The sequence below is a fragment of the Electrophorus electricus genome, chromosome 14 (genome assembly GCF_041902795.1).
Source record: "Electrophorus electricus isolate QZ-2024a chromosome 14, ASM4190279v1, whole genome shotgun sequence".
NCBI classification, from domain to species: domain Eukaryota; kingdom Metazoa; phylum Chordata; class Actinopteri; order Gymnotiformes; family Gymnotidae; genus Electrophorus; species Electrophorus electricus.
The window spans coordinates 4802266-4821513 of NC_137510.1; the positions used below are offsets into that span (position 1 = coordinate 4802266).

Consider the following 19248-nt stretch of genomic DNA (forward strand, 5'->3'; position numbering starts at 1 on the left):
CATTAATCAAGATGTTAATTAAGTAACAAAGACTTGCCAAAAACAAAGTAACAAAGACTTCTTTTTGTTTTGACAGCCCATTTACTGTTGCACGTGCAGCGTAACGACGTAGGGCACACCCCCTCTAGCTGCAAGGCACCACCTGCTCCTGCAACAGCCACACCCACTTGCCATTAACCACAAGAATCTGGGCACAACCCTGTAGTTAAACTGATTGTAGATCAATTGCTGGAAGCCAAATTCTACACTGAAGCTTCAAGTGATGCTCTGAAACTGCTTTTGGGTCAGCTGAAAATATATTTCCCGTGGCAGATGGTCAGCCCAGGTAGGGAACACAGGCAGATGATCCTCCCACTGCGAAGGCAGTGGAAGAACTCTGGCCCTTAGCTCCGCCTTCCCTAAGCTCCGCCTTCTCTGCACTCCACCTCCCACCAGCGACAGCCTGCAGCCAAGTCCTGACACATGGTGTCCTTGGAAGAACAACTCATGAAACGTGAATGAAATGAAACATGATGGTAGAAATGGTACTTGTTTAAAAAACAAACAAAAAACAGCACCAAATTCTTAAACACACAGTCCAAACAGAGTCTGACAACTTTGATTTAAAGTAGAAATTTCCATAAGAATGTCAGGTGCTCATTATGGACATAGTTTCATGTGAAATACCAGGTGAGAAATGTTGTGTCCAGACACACAGCTTAAATCTCTATGCCTAGAATGTAACACCTTCTCCAGCAAACTGGATGACCAGTCAGCTGGTAGTCAAGTGGAAACAGTGCCATGTGCTGTATACAGTAAGCACTCCACACCATTACACCAAATTATACTTCAGCACGCACCCAAACAAGGCACATTTACTGGTCAACGTTCCTCAGTCGGCCTGTCTCTCTTTCCGACCGGCTTTTCAACCAATCAATCAATTTAGGTGAGCTCAGTGGTAAAGTTCAAGACCAGCACAACTATGGACCAGTCCCAGTTACACAGCATGACCACAAAATTACAGAAAGCATGGTAATGTAATCAAATGGCAGATTCAGTGAGACTTCAACAAGTCCAAATCAGCTCCATTACTGGGAAGACCGTGTGTGAGTCCCAGACTTTACTGTGGTCCCAGACCACAGTAAAGCTGTCCATGTGCATTTTTGCGTTACATATCTGGACTGTTTCTGCTCTGAAAACAGCAGCCTGTATGTGTCTGCCCACGTATTGAACACACAAACACCCTGATTCGTCAATAATCAGGCCACAGGTCACTCTGTGACCTTCACTATCAAACACTTAATTGCTCATTTTGTGGATACACGCTTGTATTAAAACCGCTAACTGCTTGACCCAGTCGCCCATGATGGATACAGAGGCGCTGACAGTCAGCGGGAGCAAATTGTGTGCATTTTATTTGTATTGTGAAGCACTTTGTGACTCATTGTAGAGAAGCGCTGTACAAATAAAGATTTATTATACGTGTGGGCCAAGTCACGTGGGAAGCTGCATGGCCACCCTTACTCCCCGCCACTCACGTGACCTCACGTCTGACAGATTCCCCAACCTGTCGCTCACGGCGGCAGTCGCGCTGCCAAAGTTTTCAGCACTGCAGCCAGTTATTAGGCCTTTTAAGCAGCGCAGAGAAGGGAAGGAGCTAGCACCTAACGGCTCAGACTGAGCTTGGCTGCAAGCCAACGGCCTGGAACAAGAACACCTTAATCTGTTTCAGGTTACGGGTGACTATCATGAACTCCCCAATCATTTTAGCTTGTTCACTTGAAATTATCCTGGAGGGAAATACTCAAGTGGCTTTGTGTGCTGTGACGGGGAAAAGCTTGGTTTCTACTGTGGGAGGGTGAGAGGGTGAGAGGGTAAAAGGCTGTCTGCACACACCTGCTTCTCACCAGGGTCTTTCTGAAAGAATAACACACAGCTCAGAGTTCTGGGTGAACTGTGGGGCACCGACATCTAACCTCACACAGAAACAGAACGTTCACTCGATTTACAGAGGTGAGTAGATCGGCATTAGATACAACGTCATGTGATGAGGAGCAGACAGAGTGAAAACAGAACAACGGGTAATGCCAGACAGGGTCAAAGTCCAACAGAGGTGAGCAAGAGGGCCCAGCAACTGATTGGCTCACGGTAAGCACAAACACATGAATGGCTGGGTTCGTCTAGTCTACCAGTGTAAAGAGTTACTCATTATCCTCACACCCACATGGCTACCCTTATAAAAAGAACTCCAGATGGGTGCGAGCTCACTGGCAGGCCAATGGACACCTCATTTCACCTCCAAGTTCCAAGTGGGCGGTGTTCAATTAGGAACTGCTGAGTTCGTCTAGGGTTAGACCTGGGTTCCAGCTTCTACCAGCGTTAAAGGTTATTCATTACCCTCACAATTAGGAGCGCTTACAAACGGCTTCTGTAGTAGTTCCATAAACCACAACACATAAGGAAAATAAGGGAAAAGGAAGAGAGAACTTACCTTTCACTGAGGGCTAAAAAACCCCCAATCATTACACTATCAGAAGCCCTATACAAACCACACCCCAACAACTGCCCCTGCCCTTCCGCTCCCCCGGCCCAAATCCTGCATTCTGACTGGTAAACAGAACATGGGGAAAAGAATGCAGTCAGGTAAGGGAACCATGATCTCTAAAAGATGCGTCATTTAATACATTTGTTTTGTATGTGATATTTGTAGCCGAGAGGCACATTGTGCGGATGCTATGTCTTGCTCGCGGGAATGGCATGCGAAGGCTTCTGTCGTGGCCGCGGGGTGCCTCAGCTCACCCAAGCTCTGAATCCCACACACACACGGCGAAGGCTGGCCATGTTGAAGAGAGTTGTGTTCAGATGGCTGTGTCAGTGGGCCTCGGGTGTGTGTGTGTGTGTGTGTGTGTGTGTGTGTGTGTGAGGGGGAAAGTGGAATTTGGATGATAGCTTCACCACATTGCGTGTGGGTCCAGACCATTGATTTGCAATCACCACGTTACACTAAAACATCTGAAGAAAACAAAACATGGTTTACTGAGACAACAGGCTCACTGTGATGAAGGCTTCCAGCAAACAAAAATGCCATGAGACCTACAAGTTCATCAACAGCTAAATTATGACTGACCACACATACGGTCAGGACCTGTCCACCACGCCTGAGTGTGCTGGGAAGATGCTGCTAAGCTCTTAACATTGAACTGTAAAACCCTGGTGGTACAGGTCATCTGAGATTCCAGCAGAATCTATTTATCTCTGTATATACAAAACCAGCTATTATGCATCCAAACTGAGAACCAAGTGATCCAAGCCCCACCTCTGCGCACACGAGCACTGCTGGACTGGGGGGGGGGGGGGGGGTAGTGTTAGGCTGCTTTCACTTCACAAATGTCTGAAGAGAGAGGCCTGATGAGTGACTGTAGTGCTGCTTTGGAGTGACTCAAAAGCGGAATAAGTGGAGTTCATGGAGTTTTTAAAAAGCACTTGTGTGTGAGCCGCCTTCCTGGAGCATCGGAAGACGAAACGTACACAGCCAACTGGAGCAAAGGAAACACTTTCTATGCCTAAAGCAAAAGGGGAAGCAGGTGGTAATAATCGTCAAGAGGGTTAGAAAGATCACTGAAGATCACAATCACTTTACTTCCTTAGGAAGAAGTAGGCTACCGTTTTTTTTTTTTTTAAAGCACCTTTAAATGGTTTTTCTACTAGAGTCTTTTTCAGGAATGTGAAAAGCAGAGATCAGCAGGGGCCCGGTGCTGTGCCAAAGACACAGGACCATCCGAGTCAGTAACGGGTCAGACCGTATGCACCCAAAGTAAAGCCAAATCCAAAACCGAGCTGTGTTCGCCAGTTCGAAGCCGGAGTCAAGCGGTGAGAGGTGAGTGGGTTTCCCTAGCTCGCTCTGACCTATTCCTGTGAGCGGCGGGTCAAGGGCCAGCACAAGAGAAGCCCAAGTGCTCACGTGACAAACAGCCCAGCAAAGAGGGAAGGGACGCCCCTTATCCCAGCGAAGAGCCGCAACGTGGAACGAAACGGCAAATCTTCCCGATCTGACATTCAACGCTCTTCCCTTGAGGGTCTTCAAGTAACCATAATGCAAATACAGGAGGCCTCAGCTTGAAGAGATGTCTAAAGCAAAGTATACAATAAATACTGCCAGTGGTCCAAGTTCACTGTGGGAATGAAGAATGTGTCCACATGCACTGCAGAGAAAGATCTATAATCTAGGACTGGCTCCCCCTGTGCTTAGAAGGCCATTCAGTGCACAAAGTCAAATAAAATGTTTTAAAATTTATAAAAATCAAAAAACATTTTTGAGCAAAGATGCTTTTATAGGATCCTAGTGATTCCAATTTTAGCAGTCAATCCACAAACTTTCCTAGAGAGAGAGAGAGAGAGAGACCAAGCTTGGGTTCAGGAAAACTCAAAGAATCTGTGGTGTGCTACTGCAGGGTATCTTCATGGCGGGATTCTTTCCATCCTGCCTGCAACGGGGTGCTCGCAGTCGAGTGTTCTCAGGACAACACGGTTCTGTCCTATTTCTCCACCCCACCCCCTACACATGCCCTAGTTCACAGCCAAGACTCCAGGGCTTTTTCTCCCTGTGGTTGAAGACTGGGTCCCATTGAACAAGACTCAGTCAGCATGCTTGGTCTTCAGCTCAGTCCGATGCCATGAATTCACCCCTGCTTGCTTGGTGGGCCACAGCCTATGAACTCAATCACCACGGCCCAGACCGAGGCCACGCACAATGGCCCGAGTGTTTGGCCGATAGAGCAGGTCGTGCGGCCCAGCCCAAGATCTGCGGCAGAGCAAAATAAAGCCAAAGCGTTTGTGCAGATACCCACACAAGTCCATTCAGCTACCCACAAGGAGCAATTCTACATCTGTGGGGTGGGGTGGGGTCGGGGGGGAGGATATGACAGCAATCAGCATCTACGAAAAAATGACGCGGCCTCATACAGAAAGAGAGAATGGGACTCTTATTTTGTCTTTTTTGCCTGGCCTTTAACTATATGCTGTTTGTGTACATCTCTGTTCTGAGAAGGTTTAGAACAGAAGATTAAATGTTAAAATGTCAAAATAATCTGGGACAAGCCAAAAGTTCTGACAAAAACAGAAGCTTTTCTTTATATTCAGTAAACCACTGAATAATTTAAATCAAATCAGAAAAAAAAACCTACTTAAATAATTAATAACCTTGCAGCGAACAAGCCGAGCAAGAGAAGGGAGTGGCACAAAGAAAGAGAAGAAGACAAAGAACTGAAGAACTGGTTGTCTGGAGAAAAAGGAATTCCTGCAGAGAGAATGAAGGACTTGGATGGCTCTGCTCTACGATGAGTGACTGGATGAAAGTAGATGAGCACTACAGTTAAAACCATAAAACCGGCAAGCCTCTGTAACCCAGCACAGTTGTGAAGGGTGGGTGCGAACGACAGCAGGCAAGACGTCACAGGCTCCGTCACACATGAAGCTGCACCGCCCCGCCACCGCCCGGCAGGCAGTGGAGATGGCATTAGTGCAGACTACAGCATGGGGTTAATCAACACTCAGGCCTGCCAACCACAGGCTCGGAGGCCTGGAGAAACATCGCAAATTTTATGTCCCTGGCAACACCCGAGTCCCCCCCCCTTCCCCCCATGCCATAGAGATTACAGGCTGGCTCTGCAATGTGCAGCAATACACACACGCAACGGGTTGCAACCTAGTCCACACAGAGAACAGTGCATTACCAACAGTGCGTCTTGCTCTGTTCATCAAAACACTTCGCGACTTTCTCGTCAGGAAGCACTGGAGTTAAAACATCCAACCAGAATTATGGTTCTGGCCATAAAAGCAAACATTTGTTTCCGACTATTACCAACACTTTTAAAATTAAGTTAAATCCGCAAGTACTGGTGCCAATTTGTAATGGTGCCATGTCATTGACTCCTGGAGCCTTACGTGATTGAAAGCACACAGTACGAATTGACCACGTGAGCGTACAAGTATTTACGACAGGGAGTGAAACTCAGCGTTGCAGCGTGATTCGCTTCCCTCACCGGCTGACTCTGGCAGAGAGCTAACGGCATTAAACAGGCTTCATGGGCTGGCACGCAGGATATGTGTAAACAGACCTGGTGGATGGCATCATGTGGGCACAACACTTCATATGCAACATGACCCAATGGAAAAATAGCTTGGATGCTTCTCCATGTCACATGACACCTCCCAGCATCCGGCTTCACTCTATACCGCCCACCCTCAGAAACCTTACGACAGTCATCGCAAATGCAAGCACAAAAATCACAGAATAAGGCTCCAGCTGATCACTTAATCAATTATTTATATAAAAATTAATTACCATCATTAATCATCGGTAACTGCACATGGTACTGAGAGGAGTATGGCTACATAGATTAGTTTTATAGTTTTTTGTGTGCGTGTGTGCCGCCTGAATGGCCGTGACTTGCTGGCACCTTCCATAACACCTGCCCCATGAGTCACCCCCTACCTCATTCATAATCTTCTTACTGTACAGATGAAAGTGAAGAGATCTAGCTAAACTAGCTATAGCTCTTGTTTTTTGAGGAAAAAAAACAAAACAAAAAGCATTCTTGCCATGGCAACAGCACAAGCCCCACACTTGAATGGTTGTTTTATTTGGTTTTTTTCCCCTCCTGTTCTTTTTTTGGGTGCTCTTCTCACTCGCACGCACACGTCAGCTATGACAAAATCTGGCTGCTCTCGGGAGGCACTACAGTAGGAGGATTTCAGGTTTGAATGGAAAAAAGAGGAGTGGTGGGGAGAGGGAGAGGGGAGCCAACAGAGGAGAGGAGAGGAGAGGAGCTCGGGCAGACACCGCGGTGTTTCTGCTTCTAAAGGCATTCTGTCTCAGAGCTGGGAGGACATCCATGTGCCCGCCGCACGCGTGCAGAGTGAGTGTTTCACAGGATATGAGTGCATGCCACAACACGTGAAAGGCAGCATAGAAGACGCAGCAGCCCCTAGAGTAGACAGGGTGGAGGGAGGTGGGGGTGTTAAATAAATCAAGAACTCTTCTCTGATCCTCACGGAGTCTAAACACCAGCGGAGAAGTATCTAGGCATAAATGTGGCCTGGATACTGACAGTCACATGTAAAGTACTTCAGAGAAAAATCAATTATTTAAGCCTCAACCACAACAGCAAAACATGTTTCCACACCCACACACCCCCACACACACACACACACACACACTCTGGTTGCCATGGTGACTCCTGCATGCCCTGGAGATTTGCAGCAGGGAGGTTGTAATCCCCCCCCAACCTGGCTATGCTGTACCTGAACCCAGTCACAGATATTGTACAGGGGACTGCCAAAGGTGGACAGAAGACACAAAAGGACACAGAACATGGTGACAAAAGTGACAACAGGAAGAAGAAAGAAGAGACCCAGCTACAACGTTACAGCCAATTAACAGAACCTGAGTCAAGACATGACAATACAATACCTGAGCCACCACTCAAAGAACTATTGACAAATCTGGAGTGAAACGACAAAAAAAACATCATTCCTCAGTAAAGATGGGGCCAAACAATTAAAAAAAAAATAAATAGAAAGATCTAATAGTAGGAAGATGTGTGCATGAGTGTGTCGAGTCTGGGTAATTCTGGCTGCTTTAAACTTCTTCACTTGCCACAGTTTGGGCCATGTGATGCAAAGCAATGCCAAGCGCTCCATCATATCATACATCAATCATGCATCAGTGGTTTGCTGCATGCTGAGTTGTCAACAAAAACAGCCTGTATGTATGTGTGTATGAAAGACACAGAGAGAGAGAGAGAGAGAGAAAAAAAACAAAAAAGAAAACAAGAATTGGGGGTGGGGGGGGGGTTGAGGAATCCAACTACAGAAATCAGAGCTACAGAAATGCAACTACAGAAATCTGTTTGAAGGCACTTTGCAAACCTTGTTTAGTTTTTTATTTTTATCTAGCACACGTGTCCCATGATCACGGAAGCAGAAAACTTCAAATGAGTCTCAGCTGTCCCTCTATGAGGGCCACAATAAATGAATAAAAATACCCAACCATCCCACTCCCTCCAAAAAAAAAAAAGAAAAGAAAAGAAAAGTAGCTTACATACAAAGAGTCTACACGGAAGAGTCCCACAAAAGCACTTTTCTGGTTGACTTTTAGCCAGACACCCTCCATGCTTAAATTATACCACAACAAGCAAGAGAATCCATTCCAGCTGCACCGGACAGCACTTATGTCGCTTAATCCAGAGAGGACATTACTTGCAAACGGGAAAATTCTATGCGATAGGCGAGTGATTTTAATGATGTTTCCCATACACTTCCTGGGTTAACAGTAATGAAGGCAATTTTTTTGGATGGATGGACACACTGCTTCCAGCACAAACAGTTCACACTAATGACCAAGCAGAACCTGTTTGATAAGGGACTTAATGTCTGTCACGTAATTACTACCATTTGCACAGGCACATGGATGCCATTAAAGCTGCTATCTGAACTCTCTGCTTGGATGACATCAGATTATGTGCTTTAAATTATAAACTAAAAACAGTGGGGCCTGAGAGAGAGCGAGAGAGAGAGAGAAGGCAAGAGAAAAAGCAGGACAGAATGAAGGAGGGAGAGAGAAAAAGAGAGGGCGAGAGAGGACACTGGAGTAACTGCTACACATCATTAAGCTCTAAAATGATGTGGTAGACTATACAATTAGAATTTCACCCCCTTTTCATTAGTCCTAAAGGCCTTTGGGATTTTCACCACATAAAACCACACTGCTCTCAGAGGCAGCATTAGGGCGGAGTGCTGCACCCAGGGTCCCCTGTGAGGCGGTTTCCCATTCCATGTGGTGGGGAGCACTTATGGACTACATCCCCATCCCTAAACATGAGAGGTGTGGGCGCGCGATTCTAAAAACGGGCCGCTGCCGAGCTCCATGTGCACCACCTGTCATGTGTGGGGTCATGCGAGACGTCCCTCCCAGGAGGGGAGGCATGGGGCCAGTGCGGTCGGAACGCGACCGTCAGAGGTGGGCCTCCGTTTGCTCCCGCTCGGCTCCGGAGGCCTCCAAAACAGCATCCTGCGGGGGTGGGCCACACCTTCTGGGCCACAAGCATGGGCGTGGCCTGTCATCAGCCCCGCCACCCCACAGCAGCCCATTCCTCAGCACATTCACTGTAAATATTAACCTTTTCCTTAACCTCTTAATTCTGCATGGCTGCGTGGACAGGGCTCTCCTCTCTCCTCCGTCCTGTTTTAGGAATCCCTCCCATGTTCCCTCAGGCATAAACTCCGCCCATTCCTCTTCATTATCCTGCCCTTTCCGCTCCATGCGCCCACCCACCCGGTTGGCTGCTTACCTTTCGTGCTTGTGGCCAAGTCAGCCACTTTCTGAAAGGCATCCAGGAACGTGGCCACCGCCACCGCCGTCGTCCTAGAAATGAGCACAAACAAGAACAACAGGTCAAGCATTACGTAGTTATTCACAAACTCACTGAAAAAAATGTAAAACTCACGTGTGCACACACACACACGCACGCACATGCCAGTGCATCTGCTCATTTATGCACAAGTAAATCATTACTTGAAGGCCATTCATTTTTTTAAATGGCCATTCTTAATGCCACGTTCCTTTGTGTTGTGGCTGTCTCTCTGCTGCCAAAAGAGCCTGTTATGACCTCCTGTAGCCCATAACATCTCCGCCGACCCACCAGCAGGACTGATATGGAGGACAGGGAAAATAAAAGGGAAAACAAAGGGGCCGGAAGAGAAACATCCAGGAAAGGAACGGTACTACAGGAATCTCTCCTGTGCAGGTCACATGCCGTGCCAGCTATGAAACAGTACGTGAAATCTAATCATGTATCCATGGCGGCAGGGTCATGTGACACACGCCGAGGGCTCTCATGGAGAGCTGGAGCGTGAGCCAAGGCCGGCGGAATCAGATTCGTTGACTCACACGCAGACTCACTCTCATGCACATTCACACACACACACACTTGTGACCACTCACACTCATTCACTCCTTTCTCTAGCAAAGAGGGGTGCCGTGCATCGTGCTCTGCTGCCGTCTGACAACTTCATGCCTGCTCCACAAACAGTGGCTTGTGTGAGATTAAGAGCGAACACAGAGCTGAAGGTGAAAATGCTGGCAGGATGGAACAAGCAGTGCACCCACAAAATCAACAGCCAGTTTCAACATCAGCTCCACATCTCTGTGCTTGATCTGGTCTTGTTTTGCTGTGCTCCCTGTTCTTTTATCCAGGCCCCTGGGCCTATATCTTTTCTTTCTTGGCTCGAACAATGTTCCATCCTGAGGCTTGTTATTGATACCAAGTTTCCCAACCCCACCTACGGTATAACACAACCAGCAGGTTTCCAATCAACCTAGTGTCATTCAAAAGGCCTCCACGCTCAACGAGACGACCTGACATTCAGCACGCTTCCTTCAGCGAAAGCAAACACAGAGACAAACACGCACACACACGTGCACAGAGACACACACACACAGACCAGCACCCACATCGTAAGATATGCAAAGGAAGCACATATTCCTACTGAGTTCTCTCTCTATTATTAGATCAAGCAAGAAGCCAAGAGGCCTGAGCCATGGCCTGATCATCCAGGTCTCAGTCAACATATTCACCTGCGCAGTCCTCGAAGCCTCCCGCTCAGAAACAACACGGGCTCATTAAAACATGCAAGCCGATTTGGAGCCGAGTCGCACAGAGGGCCCATTGTTTTAAAACAAATGTGAACCTGGCCTGTCAGGCAAACACAGAACAAGTCAAACTTGAAGTAAGAATTAAATAAAGCCACCCCCCCCCCCCAAAAAAAAAGCAGCAAGGACCTGAAGCAGCTGTACTGTAGGTCATTGGGACAGGGGGGAAAAAAAAAACAACAACAAAAAAACCCAAAACGAAACCAGGGCACAATCTGGATCATGCTGGTTAAGATCATACAAGAAGAGAAGCTTGATAAGTGAAAGAGCTGTAATCTTATGGCAGAAACATCTTGGCTCCTTTGAAAGCAGAGATGCAGAACAAATTAGAGAGCACTTGTACGGTGCATGGCACTAACCCCTTCCCATCGTGCAACTGCAGCTAAAGACCAGCCAAGAAAGTAACAAGACCAAAAATTCACGCTTCTGCCCCAGACCTGCCTCAGCAGCAGAGAGTCAGAGGCATGTTTCATATCTTTGTTACTTCTTAGATAAAACAACAACAACACTGGCTCTGTAGATTAGGCAGCTTGTTAAAGCACAAATGTGGTTTTGGCCTCAGTTTCTGACAATATGACAGAGGTTTTATCACAGCTACCAGGATAACGCTATCACGACTGTCGCAAATATGTCCTTCACGCTCCTACTGATCCACACTGATCAAACAGACCTGCTCGCACGGGGAGTGTGTGCTGGCCACTCCTTGTACAAACTCATCGAGAGTCAAATGAGAGGAGGCGGGGGGTGGGCGGTGGTAGCGGATAGGCCAAAATGCCCATCAAATGTCTCACTACAAGTCATATGAGAGGAGGCAGAGGATAGGGCTGGGGGCGGGGCCATGTGCCAAAAGGCCCATCAAACACCTCGCTACAAGTCCAGATGTGACCACTGCGTGGGCGGGCTGGCGTGACACTTGCTGGGACGATGACTAAGCCGCATGTGTCAGATCTTCCATTTCAGGATGGATTACGTTTTAGAGATCAGGTAGCTCAAAAAAATAATACAATCATGACTGCTTTCGTGAGCTGTTAACGCAGTAAGCAATCGTGGCAGTTTCCAACAATGCCCCTGCTTTGAAGGTATTTAATCTTGGGCTGAGTCAGAATACTGTTGAGGGACACTCATTAACATGCCTAAACCAGTATCAAATTCCCAAAAAAACGTAGCACTCAGCTGTAGACTGCTGGTGAAGAGGGGCTGAAAGGCTCGTCACATCTCAAACTCTGCTTGTGTTTCCTTCACTGCTGAAGTGAATTACTGTGATGGTGTAATACTGTCCTCACTATATCGGCTGTTGCTTGATATTGCGATACTAGTCTTTGCAAATCTATTATTAGAGAAGGCTACATGCAAAGTAATTTGCATGTTGCATGCCATGAGCCTGCTGACTTTTATTCCAGATTAACCTTTTGTGGGTGTGTTGATGAATCATGCCATTCTCCAGTCAACTAACAATGCAGGCTGGGTATTAACCATGTCTGATCAGTGGTTTGTCCAAGGACTTTTAAGATTTTGCAAGGCATCACAAGTGTATATTTAGTCAATATCATCACATCTAACGCCTTGTCTATATAATGCAGCCTTACAGGCCTCTATGAAGGGTTCTATTAAGACGCATACCTGCAATCCACAGGAACTCAGTGGTTTTTGTTGCTCCCTGATGTAACTTAATAATGCTTCAGTAAGACAGCGCAAGCCTGCGCAACGTACGACAATCTATTTAAATTACATGAAAATGAACCAGCACTACCCTGTCACGACTGGCAGATTGTAAGATGCTCTCTTGTCTACGACAGGTGGCAGAGAACAGTGACAGGACATCTGCTTCTCACCATCTCAGCAGGCACTCTGTCCTCTGCACTGACCTGAGACCAGGCACCTCTGCTCTCACCCCATATCCATACCAAGGCGTTCACCGCAAAAGGCCGGCTACCGAAACAGTGCAGACAAGGTCGTGAAGGTGATATCAGTGGCTGTGATCGGACGCAGCTTACCTGAGCTGACACTGCAGCTTTCCTGCTTTGCTGATGAAGTCTTCCCACACTGGATAACTGGCCTGTGGAGACACAAACAAAGCCACTCAGTCAGTGGAAGTGCTGAATGGGTAAGAACACCTCCATGCCATTGGCTGCAAGAAGGGACATGGGGAATGGCTACATGTTCTGAGGAGGACATGCTCTGGCCCTCAGCCTCCCTGGTTGGTAGCCAGCATGAGATAAGAGAGACCTAGATTGTGGGAACTAGAACAGACTAACCATGAAGAGAAAACTGGGCTTAAAACAGAATCATCAAATTTGCGAGCATTATGAAACAAGAATTCGAAAAGGAAAATGAAAACAAGAAGCGAAATAAAACAAGCATTATGGCCAAACAACATTATTACATTAACATTGGACCACTATGACCCGTTTAGTAGCCCAAATATCCTTTGGTTTTACAAAACACCCTAGATCAAGACCTGGCCATGCGATGTGCTGCACACAGCTGAAACAGCAGGTCGAAGGGGCTGCCAGCCTGCTTACATTCACAGGACAGAGCTCTACGTGCAAGAACCAACAGTCAGTAACTCCGTTATGGCACGTAGCATGGCGCTGTACACATTTTACACAATGGCTCATGGTGGTTCCACTGACTTCATAACAGTATAAGGTTTCATTTAAGGTCCCTGGGACCATATGGGAATTACCCTTAAGAACAAACAAAAGATGATTTTGACTTTCCCTGCAAAGATACCTGACAGGAGCGAGGATGACTGGCAAAGGCTGTTTGTGTCTGTGGCTTCAGGAATGTGAGGCCAAGCAATTCAATCTCCTTAAGGGTAGCTGACACACAGAGGAAGAGAGAGAGAGAGAGAGAGAGAGAGAGGGGCAGAAAGAACACCTGCTATGCCAGGGGAGCTTCTTTTGTAATGGTGTCCCATAATTTGATGTGTACATGGCCTGCTGATCCGAGAACAGTGCAACCTCATTACACCACCTAAAAGACCTTTGTGAGTCAAGAGTGGGGAAAATGCATCCCAAATCAGCACTTCCCAATCCAGTCCACATTTATGTTCCCTCCCATCTGCCTGCACAACTGCACCAAGTAGGATATTCAGTGTTGTTGACAGCTTGGTTCAGTCCTGCTGGGAGCTGAGATACAGCAAAATCATGGACAATCTGAGGGTCTCCACCGACTACTCTGAGAAACACAAACTGCCAAACGTGAGAGTTATACTTGTTGTAAACTACACTACTATAATGGTCTGGGACTGAAGTCATAAGCCATATGAACGCCAAGATCTTAATTTCTGCAACAGAGCAACTGAGCACAGCATAACCGGGTAATGAGAACAGGCAGACACCTGATCCTAATTCAGTGCTCCCTGTCTCCCATTCTTAGTGAATGCGGGCCTGGGACTCTTCGCAATAACCTGATGAATATTTCAGGAGCCTGGAAAGTAGACCCCTGCCGGGTTATGCAACACATTGGTGACAACAATGGAGCAGCGACACACAACAGCAAGCACGGGATGCGTCGTTGAGTCACTTTGTGACAGCCTTTTTTCCATCCAGGATTATGTTTATTAATTTTGCAATGACTGGATGAAAAAAAATTCCATTCACCCCACACTGGAACATTTCTTGAGATATCTTGTGACCACAAACATGCATCACAAATACTATTTATGGGTGAATAGTCAGTGCTCAACAGCGCACACACAATACAGTGAACTTCCAAATTGTTTCATATTTAACAGAAAGTTAATTTAATAGTTAATTACAACAAAGATTAAACCTATTTTAGGCAGGTCGCATGTTGAACCAGCATTTTATACTCAGCAGTGTGTTCGGTACTGAACTGACTTACTGAGCGATTCCTTAATGCATATGACAGCACAAATCCGAACATGCATTATTAAACCAAACAACTCTCATGCAGAGACAAGAAGCTAACTCCAACTAACCCTTAATGCCCTCAGACACACGCCGTCTGCCTCTAACGACAACTGCCATTCCTCCGCATTTAGCTCCGTCCAGCATGTCAGATTTTCGAGACCTTTGAGGTCAACTGAATTCCTGGACTGATTTTTTTTTTTTTTTGCTTGACTGTAAAACAGGTGCGTTTCAGGCCACAGTACTTAAGTATGTGTGGGTAAATTCACACTGGTTTACAGTACTTGAGTATGTGATCTTAAATTCACACTCGTTTACAGTAGTAACGATAATCTGGTATTATCTAGCGTTAGACAGTCCTTTATTCTAGTTACTGATCAACGTCTGCGACAAAGATGACTTAAAGTGGATGGAGGTCTCTTATAACAGCCAGCACTACGCGAAAAGCTGGCGTTAGTCATTTTAAGATGCTGAAAAAGAGGTCAGTGTTTTTTGTCTATTCAGTTGAAAATGCGAAAGACGAGACCAAACACCAACTTCAACCACACAGCCCAATCTAAATAACCTTAGTTAGCAAGCTAGCTAGGTTAGCTAACATTATAAGAATACAGTTCATGTTTATACTGCCTGACTCAATCTGTTAAGGGCAATGGCCAAATAGCTTACCTTCTTTTGCCCCATCATTTAACCAGCTAATAACATAACTAAGCGTTGTTTTATAGGGCCATTTTAATTATTTTTTTCAATGTAGTAAACAATAAAACAATTCCAACTAAGCAGCTGGTTCGCTGTAAGCAGTGCTTAACGTAGCTTACCAGTTAGAGGTAGTCAGATAACCAAGTTAGTTAGACAGCTAATTACCAAAGTAAAGCCGAAAGGAAAACTAGAAAATAAACACTAAACGTCAAACATTTTGAGATTTACCTTCATATCGGCGATAATAGCCTGAAAGAGACCCCCGAGGGCACTGCACTCCTTCTCTATAACAGCCTCCATTTTCCGAAACAACCGGGTAAAAATGCGGCTCGCTGGTCCAAAGGTGGCCGGCCACAGACTGACTGACTGTACTTATCGTCGCCTGTTCTGTTCCCGACCGGTACAGCGGGGGGAAAAAACGAAAAACTTCCCAGTCGGTTGTGAATATCCAGCGGGCCAAAATCCGGACACAGCGTCGGTATGTGGCGGAGAACCTCGAGCGGTCGAGCTGTCGCGGCTGAGGGAAAACCGTTGGGCGGCGAGACTTAAAGCCCTCTTTAAATCACGTCCCATAACTCCGTCCTAATAAACATAACTGGCGTCAGTCCACAGAGGTCCGAAAACGACGAGTTTAAAAATGTTTGGGTTAAAACGTGTGTGTGTGTGTGTGTGTGTGTTTCTCTGGACCGCAGCAGGGAAATTTCAACAAGTACGCTTCAACTCGCAGCAGCTGATAACAACAATTCGCTGCTCGTGTCTGTGCGCGGCACCTTACAAGCGCGCCCCCGCTATCGTCACGCCCCGCCCCTTAAATGGCTAGCCTTGTCTTTACTGAGGCTCCCTGGCTGAACTTACGCTCTTATCCCGGGCGACTTATAAAAGTGCTTTGTCATTTACTCATAGAATACATCCTAGTGCAGTACAGTAGATTAGAGTCCAATATACAATTTAACTAGAATGCTGTAGAAATACAGGAATCGCTGCTGATGCCTAGAAGTACAAAATACATAAGGCCTATCTTATCATTTTCTAAGTGCAATAAACAATAAGTACATCCGTGTAATAAACAATTCCCTACAATAAGTACTAGAGTTTCAGTTAGACAATATAACAGCAAGGTCATTTAAGGACTGCAAGGACAATCTCATTCCACCATCTAGGAGCCAGGACAGAACACTATCTTGGAGCTCGTGTATAGGCCAAAAATTACATCTTATTCGTCAACTGAACGAGTGTATAAAAAAGCATTCGGTATGAATAATTTGAATAATATATATAATGAGAAATTATTAATACCAAATGCTTATTTGTTTATCTGTTTATTTAACTGATTCCTATATGTGACATTTACAAACTAACAGCTCTTATGTATTATCTTACACGATCAAAATAGAACAGAACATCTTTATTGTCATTGGACAAATACAACGAAACTAAAGCTTGTAATAATTAATGAACGTTTTATTATGCAGTTTATTCTTTCTTTTGTATTATTTAATTGCATTGAATTTATACATCGTTTAAAATTCATTTCAGAGCTTCATTGACGAAATAGTATTTTCATATCGTTTGATCTTCGCCAGACGATGCAATTGACTAACAACTTTATGTTGGCGCCATCTCGTGGTAAGAATGGGGTAAAGTCATTCCACTACCCAAGCAACTCAAAGGCCACGTTCACAACATTCACGTTCACAAGTTCCCCTCTTGCTTTCCCTTTCATGGCTACATTTTCTCTCATGTACGCAAGTATATTGAAAAGTGCAATGTACTGCTTATGAATAATCTCCTAAAACTGATCTATGCATTATTTTGTAAAGTTGTATTAATTTATTTATGCAGATTGAAGCAATATTTGTAAGCAATCGAATTACTATACTAATCACTAAAACGTGTATATGAGAGTAGACTAAGAGAGTAGACTAAGATTAAGAGTGGATAAATTACATTTTTTAACAAATGTAACTTTTTAATTACAAGTTTATGAAAAGCGACTATTATTCAGTTGTTTAATGTCCATATGCATTATGTTACTGTTTACCTATGTATATAATCATTTTGAGTAACGTTCTATTTTTCATATACTGTAGGTTAACTTTTTAAAGCACTTTTTCTCCGCTGAAAGACTCACATTTAGTTCAGGCAACAAATAGGTAGGTGTATAACTGGACCATTTGTGTTCCCTTGTTACTATTCTATACCACAAGAGGGCGCCCTAACACCTTATACGCACTGAATTGACAGGCTTCATAAATTTTGATTTAGGACGTGCCTAAAACAAACAAAAAAAAAAAAGTCAAAATCACAAAAAACTCACTCTGGCGCATGTAAATAAAAATAAACAATGACAATTCATTTAACAGCAATACTTAGAAACTGATACTATAAAAACATTAATCAAATATTCATCGCAAATGTTATGTTTATACGAAAGGCAGCGGGTACAGTGATGCAACATTGCAGGAAATGGCAAAGTAATTAAAATTTTAATTGTAACAGTATTGTAAACCTCCTCTCTAAATAAACGGAGCATGTTTCGCAGTGCATTACGTTTTATTAGGCTCATTGTGAAAAGGCGCTGAAAGTCAAACAGCTTATCATCGCAGTAAGCTGCCTTTGGGACTGTGCCATCAGCCATCATTAAAATGGGCACGGGCAGACATTTAGCACAGGAAGTGACCGAGCAACGCGATGCACGAGCTGTTTCACTGGCGTCGCACGTGTTTATAGACGCGGGGCCGCCCGGACACGTGGCGCCTGCGGGATCAGAACTGAAACAATGACGTATGGGTTGCCGCGCAGAAAACGCACTTGGATTGCACATTAGATGGTCTGTGAGAATGACCGATTATAGTTCATATAATCTGCAGGGAGACAGACAAGCGGTTTCTCTCTGCGGGAACCAGTACCTTGTCACCGACTGGTGCGCGCTAAATAATTAGAAGTGCTAACAAACACACACACACAAGTACAGCAATATTTATGTGCGGATCTGGAGTCGGTTTTTTGCCACTCCATTCAGTCCAATTAATATAAGTGAACAGATTCGTGAATCTAAGATACATTTAAACCTTCTACGTATATTCAACACATGAGGCATCGATGTCCGGTAATAGGAAATGGGGCGGTACACCAGTGCGTGGTCCCAAACGCGCTATCAAACATATCTCTTGTCCATTATAATTATACAATAATTATACAATACAATATGTGGCTGTATGTCACGTCATGGTCTGAAATAGGACAGCACAGAAGGTCGAGAACTTTCCAGTCGACTCTACGGACCCAATGATAGGCTGAACGCGAATTGCAATCTAGCCTGTTGATTCAGAAATTCAACCAGGCGCCGTCTTTACAGCTACAGCTGTTGTAGAGAAAAATTTCTGCTTTTCTTTTGAGCTAAAGATACTTTTTCCTTTAAAAGAGATTCACCCGGGTTTAAATTAGACCGTGCGTCCTTGCATCCTTTTCTCCCGACAGGTTTCTATGGATACGTGCTCTCTCGGCGAAACTATGACCGCTGACTCACTGAATTTTTTTTTTTTCCTCTATTTTCTTCAAATTCTTTTCTTGCTTCTTTTAAAATACCGAAATGGAACCTATTATCGAGTCGATGCATCTTGCTTGTTCGGTGCAATTGACAGAATTAAATTCTAGGGCAAGAAATCATGGCTTTCAGTAATATTTTCAAAACACAACAGCGTAGTTTAAATCTTCAAGCAGCTATTTCCAGTACGTTGAAATTGTCTCTGGCTTCACAATTATGGATCCACGAGTCACATCAATAATTATAAGTTTGCAATATACAGAATGTATATACATCTCTACACACACCCCATCTACCTTTGTTTATGTTTACCTTGGGGCAGCTGGTATACTAGGCCTCTATGAGTACTAACCGTCTAAGAGACACTGTAAACAGCCCCTGGGCAGAGCCTGCGCCTTTCAACAGGTTAACAGCTGGCGCAAAATTGCTTTCACTCGCAT

General features: G+C 45.1%; 1 protein-coding gene across 14 annotated transcripts in view; it reads right to left on the bottom strand.

Annotated features, from left to right (window-relative positions):
• The window catches only part of LOC113587060 (protein MTSS 1-like), a 45284-nt gene extending 29269 nt beyond the window's left edge, over positions 1-16015 (bottom strand). For 6 of the 14 annotated variants that reach the window (XM_081695873.1, XM_035530711.2, XM_035530709.2 and 3 more), the window contains exons 1-3: positions 15490-16013; positions 12685-12746; positions 9330-9403 (exon numbers count right to left, since the gene is read on the bottom strand). In XM_081695873.1, the coding sequence (XP_081551999.1) occupies positions 9330-9403; positions 12685-12746; positions 15490-15561 (208 nt within the window). In that variant the 5' untranslated portion in view covers positions 15562-16013. Of the gene's footprint in view, positions 1-9329; positions 9404-12684; positions 12747-15489 lie in introns of all 14 variants that reach the window. The other 8 variants (XM_035530714.2, XM_081695872.1, XM_035530713.2 and 5 more) reach the window with 3 other exon arrangements.
• Positions 16016-19248: the final 3233 nt, after the last annotated feature.